The sequence below is a fragment of the Oncorhynchus nerka genome, linkage group LG24 (assembly GCF_034236695.1).
Source record: "Oncorhynchus nerka isolate Pitt River linkage group LG24, Oner_Uvic_2.0, whole genome shotgun sequence".
Classification (NCBI taxonomy): domain Eukaryota; kingdom Metazoa; phylum Chordata; class Actinopteri; order Salmoniformes; family Salmonidae; genus Oncorhynchus; species Oncorhynchus nerka.
In genome coordinates this window covers 22,252,012-22,272,592 of record NC_088419.1, presented here as the reverse complement: position 1 = coordinate 22,272,592, position 20,581 = coordinate 22,252,012, and the positions used below count along the sequence as shown (strand labels likewise).

Sequence of the window (20,581 nt, the reverse complement as noted above, 5' to 3'; positions counted from 1 at the left end):
GTTGACCGTTTTGATCAAATTAATACAAACTGGGATTTCAGCATGAACACTGGGGAAACCTATTCAATATTTAGGACTACTGGAAACCTGTTATATTATGGAGAGCTATTCAGTATCCTTTAAATGGCTTGGTTTAGTTATAGATGAGTTATTTGATAACCTGATGTGCCATATTTACAACTGATTTCATGTCACAGCAAGGCAATGGCAGAGTTATTCTAAGCACTAGAAGAATGTTAGCACCATCGTGTGGCCATTATGGTAAATTACACTTCAGGAATCAGAAATGACCATCGCTTTGGATTATAACTATTATAACTATAATTTATTAGAAAACAGAAAATATCACAGAGGATTCAGTGTCCCTTGACCAAATCATTTGGCAACATATGTTAAACAAATAATTCCAAATGATTATTAACTAAATTAAGTCAGCTATTCAGAACTATTACGTAGACTCACCCCAGATTAATAATTAAAACTAATGTCATATGAAAGAAATGAAATAGCTAAATTTAAATTATTCTTATGCTTCAAACGTAACATTCAATTAATCTTACAATGAACAAAATTAAATAAATATTTTCATTTTTATGATCAAGTGTACACTGACACAGGTTACGACCAATTAGACATTGTTCAAATGTTTTAAAAACATTGCACAAAATGATCAGAACAAGCCATAATCAACAAGCACTTGTACAACTCCAGTCTCATCAAACAAGTCCAGTGTAAAAACTTACTTTCAGTCATTGAGCCATAAAATACCAGTTCATAACTCAAATCAACATGGTCACTGAAGTGTGGCGAGCAAGCAGTCTTTCCGGCTATTAAATTCCAGGTCCTATTGCAGAATAACAGTATCCCCACTAATGACATCAGACATTGGTGACTGCACAGTAAGGTTCAATCGAATTCAAATCCAATTCTGTCCAGTCAGAATCAAATCTACAATTTATGTGAACATATTCTAACTACATTATCCTCTCATTCCTATGGTGTGTGTATTGATAAGTGCTCAGAGATAACAGATCACTCACTATGCTTCAGAGACGTAGATAAAACAAATACTTCTTAGTGAACGTGACTCAAGCACATCCTTACAGGAGACTCCTGATAAATACTTGGCAGCCAACCAGTGTAGTGGAAGAATGACTGCTATGCAGAGTGAACACAGAACCGGTTTGCCCGGCTTGATAGTTCCGTCAGGCTCACCTGAGAACAGCGGCTGTTCTGGAAGCCCGACCGGGCCATGGACAGGGTTTTGACTTCGTCCAGTGTGTCTAGTGAGTTTAGCTGGATATGAGATGTCACTCTCAGTAAAACCCACTTAAAAAGTGCATTAAATTGGCAAACAAATCAAAACTAGCGGGAGTGTCAAACAGTTACAATAGAGGATTCCCCATCGTAGTCACGACAACTATACACAAGCAGCCAAATAAAACGTCCACATACAACATTTTCTCATCAAACCGTTTGTGGTCACACGTGTTCAACCTCATAATATAATCCTAACAAATACATATCCAACCATAATGTGGAAGTAGAAGGTTCAACTATGCTAAAATCAGTAGCACCTGCATTCTGGATACTAACTGTTGGGAGAATGAAATGCCATTTATCTTAGGCATATGATTATATTACCTGTGACAGTGGACATACTGTACTTTCCTCTGCTGACTCTTGCTACGAGTATGAGGAGAGCATCATTGAACACTCAATACAACACAGTACTAGTAACGGTTGGCATCATCGTAAGAGGTCACATCCAGGTCAAAGAAGTCCTCCAGCTTCCACTGCAGGGTTTCGAAGGTGGGTCTGTCGTTCTCATTGTCCTTCCAGCAGTCAGACATGATCTCATACATCACCTTGGGACAGTTTGGTGGGCAGGGCATCCTGTAACCCGTGGGCACACGTTGGACCACCTGGTAGTTGGTCATGGCTGGAACAGTAACAGAAGGGATAATTATTATGATCCTGGTGTCACACAATGAAACCTAGGATATGCAAAAACATACACTAGTACTGCTAAAGTACATGTTGGGTCAGTCTAGGCTGGAAACACTCTCTGGACAATCAACTGCAATGGCAGGTTGCATGCAAGTTGTACCAGGTGATGAACAGGTGCCAGATACATTTTTAACTGTTAACCAGAGGGCATGCTCCTCACTCACAACATTCCATGGTAGTAAATTACAGGATTAACACTGACTGATTTGATAAGCTTTCCTACAAAAGAGATGAACATGTTATTATGTCTTACTCGCATAGGGCATCTGACCGAAGGTCATGATCTCATACAGCAGAATGCCGAAGGACCACACATCAGACTTGATGGTGAACTTGTTGCCATGGATGGCTTCAGGGGCGGTCCATTTCACAGGAAACTTAGTGCCCTCTTTGGCTTCATACACATTCTCACTCTCCATCTAAAATGGCAACAAAACAAAAAAATATTCAATGGACTTTAAAGAGTAGAATTAATCATTGTGGTGGACTTACCACAGTTTGGTGTCATGTCTTCAAAAAAAAGAAATTGAGACTGGTCTTGAGTAACACCTTAGTGCTGAAAGGTTGACATAAACAGTCAAGTCCCTCCTTGTTTTTCTTAGAAAAATAAAGAGATACCGACCATGAAGACTCTGGCGAGTCCGAAGTCAGCCACCTTGCAGACGTTGTTTTCTCCCACCAGAACGTTGCGTGCCGCCAGGTCTCTGTGGATGTAGTTCTGCTGCTCCAGGTAGGCCATACCAGAAGCCACCTGAGCAGCCATCTCTATCTGGTCCGAGACACCAAGCTTCATACCCATGTCCTTGGAGGAAGAGCTATTGGATTCTGTCAAAACGTAACATGTTTCAAGTTAAACTGTAGTTAGTTTGTATCCTGTGTAGTGAATGATTACTGTGAGTATGAATGGAGTTTAGGCCATGGAACTGTGTGTATGCCAATTTAGAAAAAAAACAAAAAAACGACCTAATCAGATAAGAGGAAATTGCCTAGGATCAGAGAGCAGGGTCAGGCCCAGAACAGAAGGACATGGTGTGATTCTGGCTAAACAAAGAGAGGACCATGGACATTCCACAGGGGAAAGGAGGGAAACTCACTGGGGTCATAAAATGGATAGCTGGAGAGGTGATGCCTACAAGGGAAGAGTATAAAATGTGTTGTGATCTTTCTAAATGTATGCACTCAGCTGACTGTACCCTTGGTATTAAACACTTGAATCTTCGAGCTTTTGGTCTCAATTCCTTATTGCAAAGAGGTTGCAATAGCATTTTTCTTTTTAACAGAGGGAAGGACCAGGATGAGAAAAACAGGCATCTCATTAAGATGAGTACTAACGTAAAATTGTATAGTACTACGTCTTGATGTTTTTCACTTGAATAACAAACAAATATTCAACGTAACGGAGTGTGTAAGCAAAAGTATGACTATGCGATTCTTTGTAAACATTTACGAAGTTTAGTTCCCAAAAAATGAGTTCGTAAAAGACTGGTGAAATATGGGGGGATGCAATGCAGACAGTCTCAGGGCCACAAATGTCAATTTCATATGACCACCTCAAAAGGGGGACCATCACTCTGACAGGCAATGTTACTGCATCTTTCACGCAATGGCACAGTATCTGTCATGCGAGTGGACAACATCAGATAATCTAGCAATGCAACTGGTAAATATAGATGGAATTCAATGCACTCATTTAGAGCAATGATGAAATGCACGTGATTATGTAAGGGAAATGGGGATACCTAGTCAGTTGTATAACTGAATGCATTCAACTGAAATGTGTCTCCACATTTAACCCAACGCCTCTGAATCAGAGATGCGGGGGGCTGCCATAATCAACATCGGCGCCCAGGGAACAGTGGGTTAGCTGCCTTGTTCAGGGGCAGAATGACAGATTTTTACCTTGTCAGCTCTGGGATTCGATTTTTGCAACCTTTCGGTTACTAGTCAAACACTAACCACTAGGCTACCTGCCGCACCCAGTAGAAATAATGTTAAACACCATTACAATCACGCTAAACCACAAAGATCAGCATTTTGTGGTGTAGCACAGCTAAAGGAGAGGAGATGGCACAAAGCAGGTTACTTGAATTATTTCCTTCAAATTTTACATGTGTTGCTAGTCAGCCAGACATGGTCCAGTGGTCACATGTCATGTCATATGTCTCTGTGTCAATTATGAAGGAAGTTAGAGGTAGTTGTGAGCCAATGCTAACTACAGCTAGATTACTGGAAGTCTATGGGTATTTACTAGTATACTAGCAGATACCCATAGACTTCCAGTCATTGCACTAATGATAGTTAGAAACTTCCTTCAAACGCAGATACCATTTTTATGTATCGACAAGTGCATCTGACTCTTGAGAAGTAGATAAAGGGCCACATTGAAATAAAATAAAAATCACTTTGTATCACTTTGATTGTTGCCAAACATTCACTTCCCCATAACACACATAATACAAGTTCAACTTCTGCACCTTATTTAAACTCTTGCTACAGTAGGCACATTGAGATGGTGTTCTAATCTAAACATCCCGTTAAAAAGGAAGGTGCGGTGGGCTTTTCCGTGGGTAGGTTATAATGCAATACAACAGTGTTCTTACTCTGAAGGTAGTCCAGCAGACTGCCATTCTTCATGAGCTCTGTGATGATGTAGATGGGTTCCTCCACAGTACACACAGCGTAGAGCTGGATCAGTTTGGGGTGCCGCAGTTTCTTCATGATCTGGGCCTCCTGTAGGAAGTCCTTAGCGTCCATGGAGCCTAGGAGAATAACATGTACATGAGGAGTTGTACTGCACAGTAGCACCAGCTGCAATTTTATCTTACCTTAGATTTGATTAAATAGTTGTTTTTCATAATAATGGGCCTCTGTATGGCTATGTAGATATTCAAAAAAAAAATTTAAACAGCCGTTTCCAGCCACAATAATGATTAACATCATTAACAATGTCTACACTGTATTTCGGATCAATTTGATGTTATTTTAATGGACAAATTATTTTGTTTTCCTTTCAATAACAAGGACATTTCTAAGAGACCCCAAACTTTTGAACGGTAGTATGTGTGTGTGTGTATAGATCTATCACACATACATATAGTGCCTTCAGAAAATGTTCAGACCCCTTTTCTTAGGGTATAGCATTATTCTAAAATGATGTTAGTTTTAATGACTCCAACCTAAGTGTATGTAAACTTCAACTGTATACGCATATATAAATAAAATAATGGAAGATAATCATGGATTTGAAATAGTGATTTTCTGGGTTTGAATCCAGTGCTCGTGCAAAACGGGGCCGTTTACCATGTTTCAGGGTCTTCACTGCTACCGAAGTGGTGTCGTTCCAGATGCCTTCATAGACTTCCCCAAATTGTCCAGCGCCCAGTTTATTCAACAGTTTGACAGACGACCGGTCAATCTCCCAGTGGTCGGCTGTGTTGTAGGACAGACCATGGGTTTGAGGAGCCTCCGTCTGACAGGAGAGAGATGCAACATTTATACCATAAGAAGAGTCAGAACAGACCTGACAAACTGTCCTCTCTATATTTCTGTAAAACCACATTACTGTTGTTCTATTGTCCTTCGTGAACGGTTGATGGCGCTAAACACTCATCGGCCAGTTTATTTGTTATGCCACCCCATTCACGAAAAAATGATCGCTCCTACTGACAGTCAGGTGGCCTGCTATATAAAGCAGACAGACAGGCATTCAGTTACTGTTCAATTGGACGTTAGAAATAGGCTAAACGAATGACCTAAGCGACTGAGCATGATATGATCGTCGGTGCCAGGCGGGCCAGATCCAGTATCTCAAAGATGGCTGCCCTCCTGGGATTTCCACGCCCCAGTGTTTACTGAAAAACACCCACAAACAGACAAATAAAGCAGCAGTACAACAGTGGTGTGGAGAACAACATCTTGGAATGCACAACTCATCGATCCTTGTCACAGATGGGCTACTGCAACAGACGACCACACGAGGCTTTACTACTATCAGCTAAAAACAAGAAAACCGGCTCCAGTGGGCACGTGAACACAAACACTGGACAATTGAGTGGGAAAAAAAAAATCACCTGGAACATGAGAGCGAGTTCAGTTTACTTGAGTGGCCTGTGCAGCCCACAGACCTCAACCCAATAAAGCATCTTTGGGATGAAAGGGAACGGGGTGTTCGCAGCATGAATGTACCACTGTCTAATCTACAGCAACGGTGTGATGCCGTTGCTTCAGCATGAACCGACATTCCTGTGGAATGTTTCCGACACCTTGTAGAATGCCTGGAGAATTCAGGCTGTTCTGGAGGCAAAGGGGGGGTCCGACCCAGTACTAGATTGGTGTACATAATAAACTGGCAAGTGAGTGTACATGGTTGACACTGAAAATTATCAGGGTTATTATCCCCAATATTTGAAGGGTGTTTCTGTTAACTAGAGATCTTTAGCAAATTTGCCAGGCAATGTTTTGGTTCTTGAATTCAGATCAAAAGGGTTGCTAAACAAATGTGCTTAATCACAGTCACATGATAGTTAAAATAAAGTAAATACCTTTTTACATGGTTCAAGCAAACGCACACAGAGACCATCCTCCAGTTTGGAATAGTGTTCCACTAACTCCCTCAGAGTCAGAAAGGTCCTAGATCTTGACACATAGTAGCCTCCAGTGTCCACCTTCCTTAATTTGTAGTGCTTCACTTTGTCCCTGTCCAATACTGAAAGATACATCCAAAAGCATAAGGGCACAATACTGAAACGAGAAAACGATGACAGCAAAATCAACTATAGTCATGCTAATCTGTGCCGAATTGTAAATGAATAGGGAAATTATGAAATTGAAATGTGTACAGTACATGGCCGTTATGACATAAATGACTTAACCCAGGGCTGACCACAATAAAAACCCTATTTTGGGTGATTTGACTGAACTTATGTATTTTGTCTAAACATTACATAATGAATGTACCATTAGAAATAGTGAGGTGGGAAGAAAATGGCAATATTTTTGGAAGATATTACATAGATACTTTGACTCCAAGCATCAATTTGTATAAAAAATATATATATATAGTCTGCTGTACCTGAGCCAAAACTCAGGTGTTTTCATCATACACATCATTCACTTTTTCCACATTGTTGTGTTTCAGCCTGAATTTAAAATGGATTAAGTTTAGATTTTTGTTTGGGGGGGGGGGGGGGGGGGGGGGGGGGGGGGGGGTTCAAAGGCCTACAAACAATACCCCATAATGTCAAGGTGGAAATGTATATATATATTTACAAATTTAAAGCTGAAATGTTTAGTACAAGTATTCAACCCCTTTGATATAGTAAACCTAAGTAAGTTCAGGAGTAAAAATTTGCTTAACAAGTCACATAAGTTGCATGGGCTCACCGTGTGCAATAAGTGTCGATTGACTACCTCATCTCTGTACCCCACACATAAATGTATCTTTAAGGTCCCGCAGTCCGGCCCTGAATTTCAAACAAAGATTCAACCAAAGACCTAGGAGGTTTTCCAATGCCTCACAAAGAACGGCACCCATTGGTAGAAAAAATATATATACAGTATACAGATCCACACATCCTTCCCAACTCAAGTTGCCGGAGAGGAAGGAAACCACTCAGTGATTTCACAATGGGGCAAATGGTGACTTTAAAACAGTTAGAAATGAAAGGCTGCGATAGCAGAAAACTGAGGATGCGTCAACAACATTGTAGTTACTTCACAATAGTAACCTAATTGACAGAGTGAAAAGGAAGCCTGTACAGAATAAAAAATATCCTAAAACATGCTTCCTGTTTGCAACAAGGCACTAAAGTAACACTGCAACAAATGTGGCAAAGCAATTAACTTTTGGTCCTGAATACAAAGTGTTATGTTTGCAGCAAATCCAATACATTACTGAGTACCTCTCCTTATTTTCAAGCATAGTGGTGACTGTATCATGTTATGAGTTTGCTTGTACATGTTAAGGGCTGGGGAATATTTCCAGATTAAAAAAATAAACATAAAGGAGCTACGCACAGGCAAAATCCTAGAGGAAAACCTAGTTCAGTCTGCTTTCCACCAGACAGATGATTTCACCTTTCAGCAGGACATTAACCCAAAACACAAGGCAAAATCCTAGAGGAAAACCTAGTTCAGTCTGCTTTCCACCAGACAGATGATTTCACCTTTCAGCAGGACATTAACCCAAAACACAAGGCCAAATCCACACGAGCTGCTCACCAAGAAGACGGTGAATGTTTCTGAGTGGCCGGGTTACAGTTTTGACTTACATCTACTTGAAAATCTATGCCAAGACCTGAAAATGGTTGTCTAGCAATGATCAACAACCAATTTGACAGAGCTTGAAGATTTTTTAAAAGATTCATGTGCAAATGTAATCGCTGCCAAAGGTGCTTCTACAAAGTATTGACTCAGGGGTGTGAATACCCATGTTAAATGTGATATTTCTATATTTCATTTTCAATAAATGTAAAAAATAAATAAAAATAATAATAATCTAAAAACATGTTTTCACTTTGTCATTATGGTTGATTGTATGAGAAGAAAAAAACAATTTAATAAATGTTGAATTCGGGCTGTAACAATTAAATGTGGAATAAGTCAAGGGGCATGAATACTTTTTGAAGGCACTGTAGTGAGAAATGTTGGATCATCAAATCACAAATTATAAACATGTACAGTAGTAGAGGCTGATAGGAACAGAATTGTACTTTCCTGTAATCAGGTTGCTATGCCATTATTGCTTCTGCAGAGACTAAGTTTACAGCCAACTGTTAATGTATAATCAAGGGACTGTTTCTGTCACACTGACAAGGAATGGCCAGCTAGACTCATGTGGTCCTAGGTGATGTTATCAGTCTCTTTGAGAGCAGAGGTATACGTTTGTTTACTTTAAGACCTTGAACCTTCAATCACTTGAGTGGACTATGAGAAACTGTGATTTACACAGAACAAATTGGGGATTGTTCAGGAATGAGGAAACAACTTGTGTTTTTTTGTGCATCGAGTTCCGTTCTCATACCAGTAACAGAAATAGATTGATCACAATAAAACCATAAAATGCATTCCTGAACAATAAGTCAGAAAAAAATAAACAGACATTACAAAGTCATTCTAAACCTAATACCAGCATTGTGAGTATACTGATCTGTGTACATCTATGGTAGTATACAGGTTTGACCTGTAGTCTCTTGCAGATGCAACAAGTTCAAGGACATGAGGCTGAGATTTACCTGAGAGTGAGAGCTCTCCTTTTTGACTCTCACAGTGTCTAATGAGGAAGGCTCCATGCTGGTTCCCCTCTGACAGAAGCAGCTTCTCAGCATCCAGTCTCTTGGTGTCTGCAAAGTACCATCTGTATACCAGAACAGGAAGAAACAACACAACAGCAGTATCAAAGTATGACAGCAACCCATGCCTTGGTTGTTTACCTGACACCTATATATTAGCATTGACATGCTTCATATCCAGATCATCTATAAGTAACATCATTCAGTTACACAATCAAGTTATAGATACTTTAGGATGATTTTAACAGGAAGTGTGATTCATGAACATGCTAATATTTAGGTGCCATTGCCTTGGATGTGGAGGGTCTGTGGGAGGCTTTTGACCATTTCTTTGGATTCCTCATGTCTAAGTCATTGTTAGAAAGTGGTTTGGTCAAAATGGGATGTAACATACTACATTGAATATTATATGAATCATATAAAAAAAAATGGCCAATGTGGATGTAATCAATAAGCTTAAAGGCCCAGTCCTGTCAAAACTGTGGTTTTCATATACATCGCTACACTATGGAGGTTGGAATATTACTGTGAAATTGATGATTATGCTATTTCTGGTGTAAGAGCGGTTTGAAAAGGCAGCTTGAAATATCAGCCTGTTTTGGCCTACCTGGTGATGTCACCAGATAGGCCATAACTGGGGGTGGCAGGTAGCCTAATGCTTAGAGCATTGGACCAGTAACCAAACAGTTGCTAGATCGAATCCCCAAACTGACAAGGTAAAATAAATCTGTCATTCTGCCCCTGAACAAGGCAGTTCGCCTAGGAACAGTAGGTTGTCATTGTAAATAAGAATTTGTTCTTAACTGAAATTATTTGATAGAGATTTAAACATTTATTATTATTATGATTTTTTTTTTTTTAACAGCTGCATTGGTACCGTACTCTACACATCCGCTAATCAAGTTAATCAGGTTACGTACAGTGTATATGAGCCACTCTGTGATACTTCAGGGAAATTACTCCTAATTACCAAGACAAAACCCTCAAGATTTTTCCAGTCAGAGACAGTGTGAAAAAAAATATGGAAAAACGTGATTGCAGCTGAACGGAAAGCTGTTTCATGGGGAAGATCAACAGGATAAGACGACAACATGGGTGAGTCACAGCCAAGAGACCTGACGTCGTTCAGAAGATGGACACCTCATTTCCATAACAATCATTTTGTCTCAAAAAGGCATTGATAAATAGGGTATCGTAAGCCAAATTATTTTCCTCTTGAAAAGCTCATTTAGTTATGAATGGTACCTGTTCCATGATTCCAAAGTTTCCTCAAAACATTGACCTTCACCAAGAAATCCAGAGTGTTTGGTTTCGACAAAGTGACGTTTCACTCTCGGTCATGTCATGCCAAGTGCAACTGCCTTGCTAAACCAGTTTCTTTCTATATTTAGCCAGTACACTTGTATGGTGTTTTGATGCTACACACAGTTGTAAACACAGTATGAAACAGCTACATGAACTATTCATATTTTTAGGGTTGGACCTCTGCATTTCCCAGATGCATTTTCCTTTGTGATCTGGGGAATTATTAACTAATCCATTGTACTTCCTGGTCATTGACAATCATTAACCAGTTTGACCTCCCACTTAGGTCTACACACATGCAACGGCACCAATAGCGTGGCATTTGCCTATTGACCAAATCTGTTCACAATATCCAAAGTAGACCTGCATTAAACCAAACTAGTGCTTTACCATTTTCAAAACAATTACATTACTGTAGCCTGTCAACAGCTGGTTAGTCGTATCATGTGTTTGTTAAGGAGTAGTCACCCAAATCTGAGGCCTTACCTAAAACTAGATTATATGAATCCATAAAGCACAGACATTAATCCATAAACCACCAACATTGTGACTCATCATATTCCACAACTCTGGCCGTAGCAATTATTTCAATTGTCATAATATAAACACACCAGAATGTACCAAAGTATCTAGACTCTAGAACATGCTCATTCTCATTAACTGTGAATGTATGCAAATATTTGCCAAATCCATCTTGGAATGGTCCAGTTGTTTAAGGGATAACAACAGGTCAGTTATGGTGGTTAATCAAATAACCACAACAGAAGTGTGTACGCTAGTGTCCCCTTCAAAAATATTATGGTAAAGTGATCAGTAGGACCAAGGGTAAATAAGCCCCTTTGGGACATGCATCAAGTCTGTGTGGGAGTCTATGCCAATACTGATTTTATTCTGGCAACAAGTAACCCAATATCCATAATAAGTAAAGATGATTTAGTGATGTCGACTGAATTTGAATAGGCTACCCTACTGTATAACTGAAGAATGATACAATGTACTTTTCTGTAGCCTTTTCAGTTCTCTTCACTTCTTTGAATTAAGCCATAGAAACCACCGTCATTCTTCAAACTTTACCGGTTGCTGTTCTAGTCTAGTATAGCCTACTACATACAGTATGTCAAGCATTTCAACAGAACAATTCATCCAGTGCATAATTGTGTGACTGTAGGCTACTTACGGCTCAGCGTCCAGACTCTCCACAGGTGCCACATAATTGGCTGGAATGTAACCCTTCTTGGCAGCTGAAATCCCAGTGAGCGCTTTTGCGTACCACCAATCGCCAGCACTTTTTTCCAAAGCTTCTAACTTGTCCCCAGCACTGAAGCTCAAGTCCTCCTCTGTTCGGGCGGTATAATCATAGAGAGCGATATAAACGTATCCCGGTTTCTCAAGGGGTATAGGTGGCAAAACCCTGTTTTTGGGACCCTGCGCGTGATCATTTTTAATCACAACGATTTCTCTCTTTTCAGTCGCCGACTCTGAATCTGACCGTGGTTTATTAAAACACGGGAAAACAGTCTGACAACACAAAAAACAATTCTCTCGAATGTCCATTGTGAAGACTCCCGGGTTAATCGCACTAAATCATTTTGTGATCAAATAAAATGTCAAAGTTATATTTTTGCGCTCATATTCCATTGCGGTTCGAATGAATGTTCTCACATCATGAATTGGATCCTAGAAAGTTTGACTCATTTCCCAAACACTTGTCAAACCTGGTCTTTGGACTGGAATACAATTTAGTACACTGACTAGCAGTAAAATAAAATGATTTATTGCCCGAGGCCAACTCACCGCGTCACAGTGTTTCCTGGTTACCTTTATGTCTCATTCACCTGGGGAAAATGGTGTAATTGCAGACCGAAATTCCAGGCGTTTCTAGGTGTGGGTGTTCCCTCATATCAGTAAACGCCAATTGATACCTGCCATTGGTCAGTTCCAGTGTTATGGAAACTGATGGTTTCTCGACATAGATGATGCGCATTCAGGTCGCTTGAACTTTTTCTGCGTTGCGGAACGGTTTGTACTGGACTACATGGTTCCACAAAACGTTCGTGTACGTTCTTGAACAGACTGAGAGGTACGTTTGTTCTGGTTTGGTGGGTGTCGCTTGAAGTAACGAGTAACGTATTTAATGGGCAGTGGCCATGCTGACAGCGATACCCAACCCCTCTCGGTTTTTCAACTGGTCGTTCAGTACAGCACCATTTCTGTTCAATTGTATTTGTATTTATTCGGTATCCCCATTACAGCAGCTGGGGTCCAATCACATTAAGGCACTTACATCACACATAAAACAGTACATCATATTCATCACTTATTACACCACTACATATCTACAATACAAAATGTATAATACCACTATACAACAATATTACAATGTACGCGTGTGTGTGCTTATGCATGTGTCTGTACCTGTGTGTTCCAGAACGTAAAAACGTACTGAATGCAGCCCTTATTTGTTTACATACCATGTTAGGATAATTAACGTGGCAGGTTAGAATAACTAACGTCTCAGGTTAGGATAACTAACATGGCAGGCTAAGTAAAATAGCTGGCAGGTTAGGAGACTGAGGTTAAGGTTAGGAAAGGGGTTAGGGTTAAATAAATATATTACTATTTATTTAATATTGCAGATAGATTGTAGCTTCTATCAATGTCATTGTCTGCATCATTTCCAATCCCCCAAATATTTATTTATTTATTTGTAAATATATTATTTTAAATATACCCCTCCCCCTCCCCTAATTGGAGTAAACTAATGGAAAACAATACTTAGGCTTCCACTTCCAGCATATACATACTATATACATATAACGGACAGTATATTTTACATTAGTTAGCTTTGTTTGTTTTTAGTCCCAGCCTACCCTCAACCCCTCCCATCTATCTCTGAAGACCATCCAGTTTTGGTTTCTGACATATATTTTCCGACTGTGCTGTGATGTTCCACAAAAGTTCTGAACCATTCTATTCTCATAGTTTCTACAGATGCTGAGAGGAGGACGGCTCATAGTAATGGCTGGAAAGGCATCAATCACATGGAAACCAATTGATGGCTCCAGCCACCACCACGAGCCCGTTCTCACCAATTAAGGTGCCCCCATCCCCCTGTGTACAGTTGTCAACAACTGTTGCCCCCGACTCGAAGGAAACGGCACGTCCATGGACTAATGCCGAGCATCAATGAGTGTAACTTGACATGAAGAAACTCAGAAAATGTATGTAAGTGGCTCTGGATAACAGTGTCTGCTAAATGTCTGAAATGTAAATGAGTCTAGCCAATGAGAGGGGCAGATAGAGAGAGGACTCATTATGCATCTGTGCTACAATAGCGTTTGCGACAGCATGGGCATCACCATTGAGGCTGTCTCTATTTTAAAGTAGTCAATATTCTTTGTCTTCATTGGCTGATTGCTCCCAACTCATAGGAATCCCAACTACTTTAAAAGGGTAGAAGCCTTCAATGGTAATGTCCATGCTAAAAAGGGTTATATCCATGATTAGTCCTCCATCTCTATGACAACAGGCACAACTCTGATATAAAGTTTTTTTTAAATTCAAATTTGCTGAAATGCCATGTGTGGCCTTTTATATCATTGCATTCATAACAACCTAATCATTACGAAACTTATATTTGATCAAATAAGCCTAACGTAGCAAAGTACAGAAAAAAAATTTCAGTCTCTCGATGTGCAAAACTGATAGAGACATACCCCAAGCGACTTACAGCTGTAATCGCAGCAAAAGGTGGCGCTACAAAGTATTAACTTAAGGGGGCTGAATAATTTTGCACGCCCAATTTTTCAGTTTTTGATTTGTTAAAAAAGTTTGAAATATCCAATAAATGTCGTTCCACTTCATGATTGTGTCCCACTTGTTGTTGATTCTTCACAAAAAAATACAGTTTTATATCTTTATGTTTGAAGCCTGAAATGTGGCAAAAGGTCGCAAAGTTCAAGGGGGCCGAATACTTTCGCAAGGCACTGTAAATGAGAACTTGAACACAACTGGCTTACCTGGTTAAATAAAGGAGCAATAAAAAATGTTGATAGACCTCCATACAATTCCTAACTTCCTGTGATTATTTTCGTGGACAGGTTCTGGGCTGAGTAAAACCTCTCGCTTCGCCTCTTCCTCTCTGCCTGTGTGCACTTTGAGTGATACCAGGGCGTTAACTTATATTTCACCACCTACAGGCAATAATAGCCTACCTGTTTTGAGAAGGGTGTAATTACAGACCACAATTAGGTGCGTTTTCTGATAACAGCGTTTCTTGACATCACCCATTGATGCTCGTCATTGGTTGTTTCTTTCAGTCAGGGACAAGTTATTGACAACCATAGCATTGTATCTAAGTCTAACCCTTTTCCTAACCTTAACCTAATTTTCCTAACCTGCCATGTTAATTATCATAACCTGCCAAGTTAGTTATCCTAACCCACACAACCAGCCTCAGGATTTCAATGGCCAAAAGAGGCCCAGTGAAATAAATTATGACAATATATTTTTGAGTTATTTTCATTAAATAAACACACACACAGTGATTTACACAGACATACATTGATGATTTAAAAAATAAAAAGACTGCAAGGGGCTTTAATTATCTAGCCTAACTAATTAAGGCTACGACTTTTTAAGAACTGCTTTACCTGTAGGCATTAAGCAAGACTTGATTAAATTCATCTTATTCAATGACTAAACTGAATAGGATGAATAGCTTTTATTAAAAATGTGATTAATTATTTAATATTATAAATAACACTTTTAAGCAACTTGCATCTTTGGGTAGCCTTCCATATGCATGTTGTCAGTATGCTCTGGTGTCGTGCACGTGTGTCCCCCATTTGAAATTCTCCACTCTTCGGCTAAAGCATATACATTTATTACATGTACTACGGCACACCGGGAAGCCTCGGGCACAAACCTTTTGTGCACATTCTGCGCACCTACACCAGATATATCACTGATGCGGTTGATAAACAATATCAAACTATAGATACATAATTCATAGACTTGATTAACTAAAATTGTACAATATTGTCCGGTTGTTGGAGGAAACCTCCAATGCATCCCCTTGCCTTTTGTAACATCCCACATGTTTCCGGAGAGATAAAGACAATGGCTATGTTCCAGAGCATCAACACAACTGCAGTCGACTGCTGACTGACTGATCAACAAATCACCTTGCATCATAAGTAACAACTCATTATTATTTTGAAATCAGTCAGTCAGTCACAATTTACCATTATACATTGCAATGTTGAGCCTCTCGAACACGGCCATTGCCATTGGAGGCTGCAGACTCGTCATTGATTTTGGGCGTGTTCAAGCAGATAACTTTTGTCAATTCGGTGACTGTCGTTATTCGCCATCTTCCAAAGTGTGTTGCATTATGGGATAAAAATTGTCCAACTTGCGCCTACATGATGACTGTGTGAATCTTACAAGAACCACGTGATCAAAGGTCATAAAGTTGACTGCAAATTTCTGCAGTTGCTCTTCATCAAATTCATCCTGCAGCCAGCGCCATTGTCAACCAATCATTATTGTGCTATTTCAAATAATAAAAAAATGTACCACATGAATCACAGAAAAGTTGTTCCCTGTTTCAGTCACGCTTGTGTATAGACTTCAATGTACAAATGTATGTGATTTGAGGTTCTATCACCAATTGAATTGATTGTACAATGCTGTATATTAACAGTTTGTGAATGTGTGATATTGGAGACAGGTTTATTTCGACATTACAAAGAAAAACTTTAGAAACAATGGCAACACTGCCATGTTGCATTGAGCCTTGCTGTTGGAAAACCACATCTGCGTCTGACTGTTGCAGATGCACCTCCCCAACGTTACGCTATAAACACACCGACTGCATCCTGGCATCAATGCTGCATAACATTTTGCGCAGATAGGCAACTATACTGATGCAGGTATCTTTTGCAGATGGTCGCATGCGGTTGGACACATGGAGAGAATCATGTTCGCAGTATCCTCAAAACCGTGTCTTTTTGACAACCTCTGACAGCTACAGGAACATAAACACAAAAAATGCTGCTTGGAGACAACTGTCCACGATAGTAGGATTGCCAGGTCAGTTTAGTAGTTAGCTAGCTAACCTAGCTTGTGTGTGTGTGTGTGTGTGTGTGTGTGTGTGTGTGTGTGTAATAAATAATATAAATTATGCTAGTTACTACCCCTGTTAACTTGCCCAAATAATCATGTTTGAAAGAGTGTGTGTGTATAAATAGTAATTGATAGATGGTAGATACTACTGTACCACTGATAATTGTCAGATAACCGTGTGTGTACAGTAGGTGACATGTCCATGATAGCTATATAAAAACTATAGTTAGGTAATGGTTTGGCTTATCATGTTCATGTCTATGTAGAAGAAGACTGTAGGAGGAAGTGGAGAGGACTCAGGGACAAGTATCAGAGAGAGAAGGGCAGAGAAAGAGAAGAAGAGGTCTGGGTCAGCAGCTTCAGGCCAGCAGCCTTGGCGCTTCTGCCACATTCTTTCTTTTGCAACGAGTGGCAATTTTAAAGCCAGACCCCTCACGTCATCCACAAGTGTTGTCGCCACCGGTGCATCAAGACCCTCTACGTCATTTACAAGTGAGACCACCGCCTCCACAGGTGCAGCGAGCCTCTATGTCATCTACTAGTGCGACCATCACCGGTGCAGCGAGACCCTCTATGTCATCTACTAGTGCGACCACCACCGGTGCAGCGAGACCCTCTATAACGTCTACATCATCCACAAGTATGACCACCACCGGTGCAGCCATGGAAGATGAAATGGAGGAAGCACCTCTGGATCTATGACCACCTGAGATTATTATGACCCTCAAGGAAGTGACCCCTGAGGACCTTGAACAGGATGTGGCCGTGGAGACAAACAAGGAGAGTAATGAGGATAGAAGCATGGAGACTAACGAAGAGGTACAACGTCCCACCAGGCGCCATCGGCGGTACCAGCCCCGAGATCCACTCAACTAATTTCAGCAGAGGCTCCTCCAAGCCGTCGAGAGGGATGCAACCAATCCTGATGCTCACAGGAAGGATGAAGAGACCCTCTTTGCCATGAGCCTGGTGCCAACCCTGAAGAGGCTGCATCAGCAAAGAAAAGCAGCAGTCAAGGTTAAAATTCATCAGCTGCTTTTTGATGCCAAGTTCAATGGTAGGTTTTTTTTCTCCACACCACAGGTAGTGTCATAAGTATTGCGAAAGATGAAGTAGGTCATTTTTACAGGCCATGTCACGTAGGGTAGGCCAGAAGGCTATACTGGAAACCCTAACCTCTATCAAAATAGATGGCAGAGCCATCTTCTTCTGTGATTCCGGAACAAAAACAGTACTACCATCAAACGTATACCTTATGGGACAGCTAAACACAATGCTACCTTATGGGACAGCTAAACACAATGCTACCCCCATTCACAGCTCAATCCAAAATGGCCTCTCCAAGAACTGAAAGAGAGGCTCCTTTTGTAGGGCTAGCCCCTCCCCTCAGAACAATTACCCCTAATTAATTAAGCAATTACTTCGTCAAAGCTACATTTTCCATTAACTAAACATACTAAAGGATATACATTGCAACATGTTTTTAAACAATATCACCACAAAACATTTACAACATTATATCACTACTGACAGTGTCTTTCAATATGCACATTGACATTAATGAGCCATTTGGGAAAGTCACTACAAAGTCAGCCCAATTCCCTTTGCTTGGGTCCTTATCCAGCATACCTGGAAGCTACAGAGATAGAGAGAGGAACAGAACAAACAAACAAACAAACAAACAAACAAACAAACAAACAAACACACACGCTCGCTCATCCACAACATAGATAAGTATGATACATATTACTTATATTAAATATGAACATTGACACAAGTGTGAAATGTATGTACTAAGACAGAGAAGTTAACTTGTGTGTCGACCCACATTTTTACCTTATCTGATAATGGAGCAGGGAGGGGTGATGAATGTATGCGTGCGTTAAAGAACCAAATGCTGCCCACTGCCAGTGACGGACTTCCACGTCACAGGCTAATTGGTATTTCAGATCAAAGGATTAATATGAGGCAAATATATAGCTGTTGTTTCTGGGTTAGAAAATATCCTAAAACAGTTTGCTGTCTAAATATTTGCCTGTCATATTCATCTTCTGATCTGAAATACAAATCCCATGAGTAAACAGCAAGAATTACCAACTTTACCACACTGTTCCACTATTTATGCCACTAAGTACACTTTACAAGCAGTATTTAGTTAACATAAATCTCACGTTTTATGGTGTTATATTATGTAATGCTTGTATGTGTTGTTTTTCTCTTCCCCTCCAGAGTTGGAGTCAATTTAGCCGACAAGCTCACAGGAAGGACAGGAAGAGGAGTTGTCTACTTTTTGTTTTGACCTTCTCCTCCAATGGGATTTTCTAACTGTCCTTATTCCTCTTATTATGTCCTTGTTAGTAGTTTCTCAATACTTAGGACAGCATTCATTATTAGTTGTACATAGATTTCAAGAAAATTGACTGAATTGAAACTGACACACAGGAGAATTCAGATGCTCTTGTTTTTCTTTTACAAGACTAAAGGTGAAATGTGTGTTTACCTGTATTGTGGCTACACATTCACTTTTAGTTTTTTCAGACACACATGTCTCCTCCACTCCTTTCTGAACCTCATATCTCCAGTGCCCTGCCCTCTCTCTCTTTATGGCCATGTCTGTAGTTCCCCTACTATGTCTAGGCTTTATGAGTAGTCCCTGTATCTGTCTGCAGTTGTGCCAAAAATACATGCTCTTGTTGTTCTCTTACAGATTATAGGCTACACATTATTTTTTGTATTTTTACATGCACATACATGCACACACCTTTCCTCACAAATTTCACTTAAATATAACTTCCAAATGAAAAGAGACAAGGAGACGTAAAATAATTTGGGGAAAATACTATTTTATGGACAACGGTGGATGGTTCTTAAAATAACCTTAGTGTTAGGGGGTTCTAAAAAGAGCTGTTTCACTCCACGGCATACTGCCATGGGACTTCACCTGCTGGTGATGACAAGTAGGTGGTCACCTGAAGTGCCTGTCTGGGGGCATGTTGGCACCTGCCCTGGTGACATCAGGTAGGTGACCATTTGGCGTGCCCATCTCCATCTGGAACGGCTCCTGGAATGACCTGGAGAACACATGTGGCCTTCATGCAGGCATCGATATTTGAGGGGCTGAGACCAAGCACTCTCCGATACATTCTCCACCGGGCTGCCAGAATCCCAAAGGCGCATTTAACAACTAACCTTGCCCTGGATAATTGTTTGTTAAAGATCCTTACAGGCTTTGGCAATGGCAGCTGGCGTCTTGTCTCATGAGGTTGGGTCTCAAGGCAAGGCCTTGTCACCGACGAGGGAGTGGAATCTCCAATGTGCCATCCTGAAGTGCCTGGCCAAAGGCAGAGTCCCACCATCACTTCCCGTAAGCACCAACATTGATTGGCACGGAAACAGTAGAAGGCAGCTACCTAATTCCAACATGGTCTAACAGTCAGACGTCTGTTTTTGTCTTGTCCCGTGTATATATTGTTTTCTTCATATATATTTAATCTATATTTTTGATCTCAATTTCCATCTACAGACTGAACATACTCTCCCGCCTCACCCAATGTGGTGCAGATCTGCTATTTTGTTATACTTATTTTTTTCTTCATTTAACTTGGCAAGCAAGTTAAGAACAAATTCTTATTTTCAATGATGGCCTAGGAACAATGGGTTAACTGCCTTGTTCAGGGGCAGAACAACAGATTTTTATCTTGTCAGCTCAGGGATTCGATCTTGCAACCTTTCGGTTACTAGTCCAACACTAACCACTAGGCTACCTTCCGCCTCAGGTTAGTGGCATACTTTAGAACCGGAACCCCAATCAGAAGCTAGCCAGCTAACTAGCTACTAGCTAGTAGTCA

The 20,581-nt window shown here is 40.3% G+C and overlaps 1 protein-coding gene across 1 annotated transcript; it reads right to left on the bottom strand.

Moving 5' to 3' along the window:
* Nucleotides 1-310: 310 nt before the first annotated feature.
* Nucleotides 311-12,500, bottom strand: LOC115107668 (tyrosine-protein kinase SRK2-like). The gene is made up of 8 exons (XM_029631170.2): nucleotides 11,782-12,500; nucleotides 9,243-9,364; nucleotides 6,552-6,715; nucleotides 5,311-5,479; nucleotides 4,611-4,769; nucleotides 2,633-2,835; nucleotides 2,264-2,429; nucleotides 311-1,942 (listed from the first exon to the last, which is right to left on the bottom strand). Exons 1-8 carry the CDS (start codon nucleotides 12,156-12,158, stop codon nucleotides 1,734-1,736), a joined length of 1,569 nt encoding a protein of 522 aa, XP_029487030.1. The 5' UTR covers nucleotides 12,159-12,500; the 3' UTR covers nucleotides 311-1,733.
* Nucleotides 12,501-20,581: the final 8,081 nt, after the last annotated feature.

What these genes read in the sequence shown, in the direction of transcription:
- LOC115107668 (XM_029631170.2), bottom strand. Translation starts at nt 12,158, where the DNA reads ATGGACATTCGAGAGAATTGTTTTTTGTGTTGTCAGACTGTTTTCCCG. An exon ending in GAGAGTCTGGACGCTGAGCC is followed by an intron (nt 9,365 to 11,781) that starts GTAAGTAGCCTA and finishes TCTGGTATACAG; the next exon opens with ATGGTACTTTGCAGACACCA. An exon ending in GACTCGCCAGAGTCTTCATG is followed by an intron (nt 2,430 to 2,632) that starts GTCGGTATCTCT and finishes TTGCCATTTTAG; the next exon opens with ATGGAGAGTGAGAATGTGTA.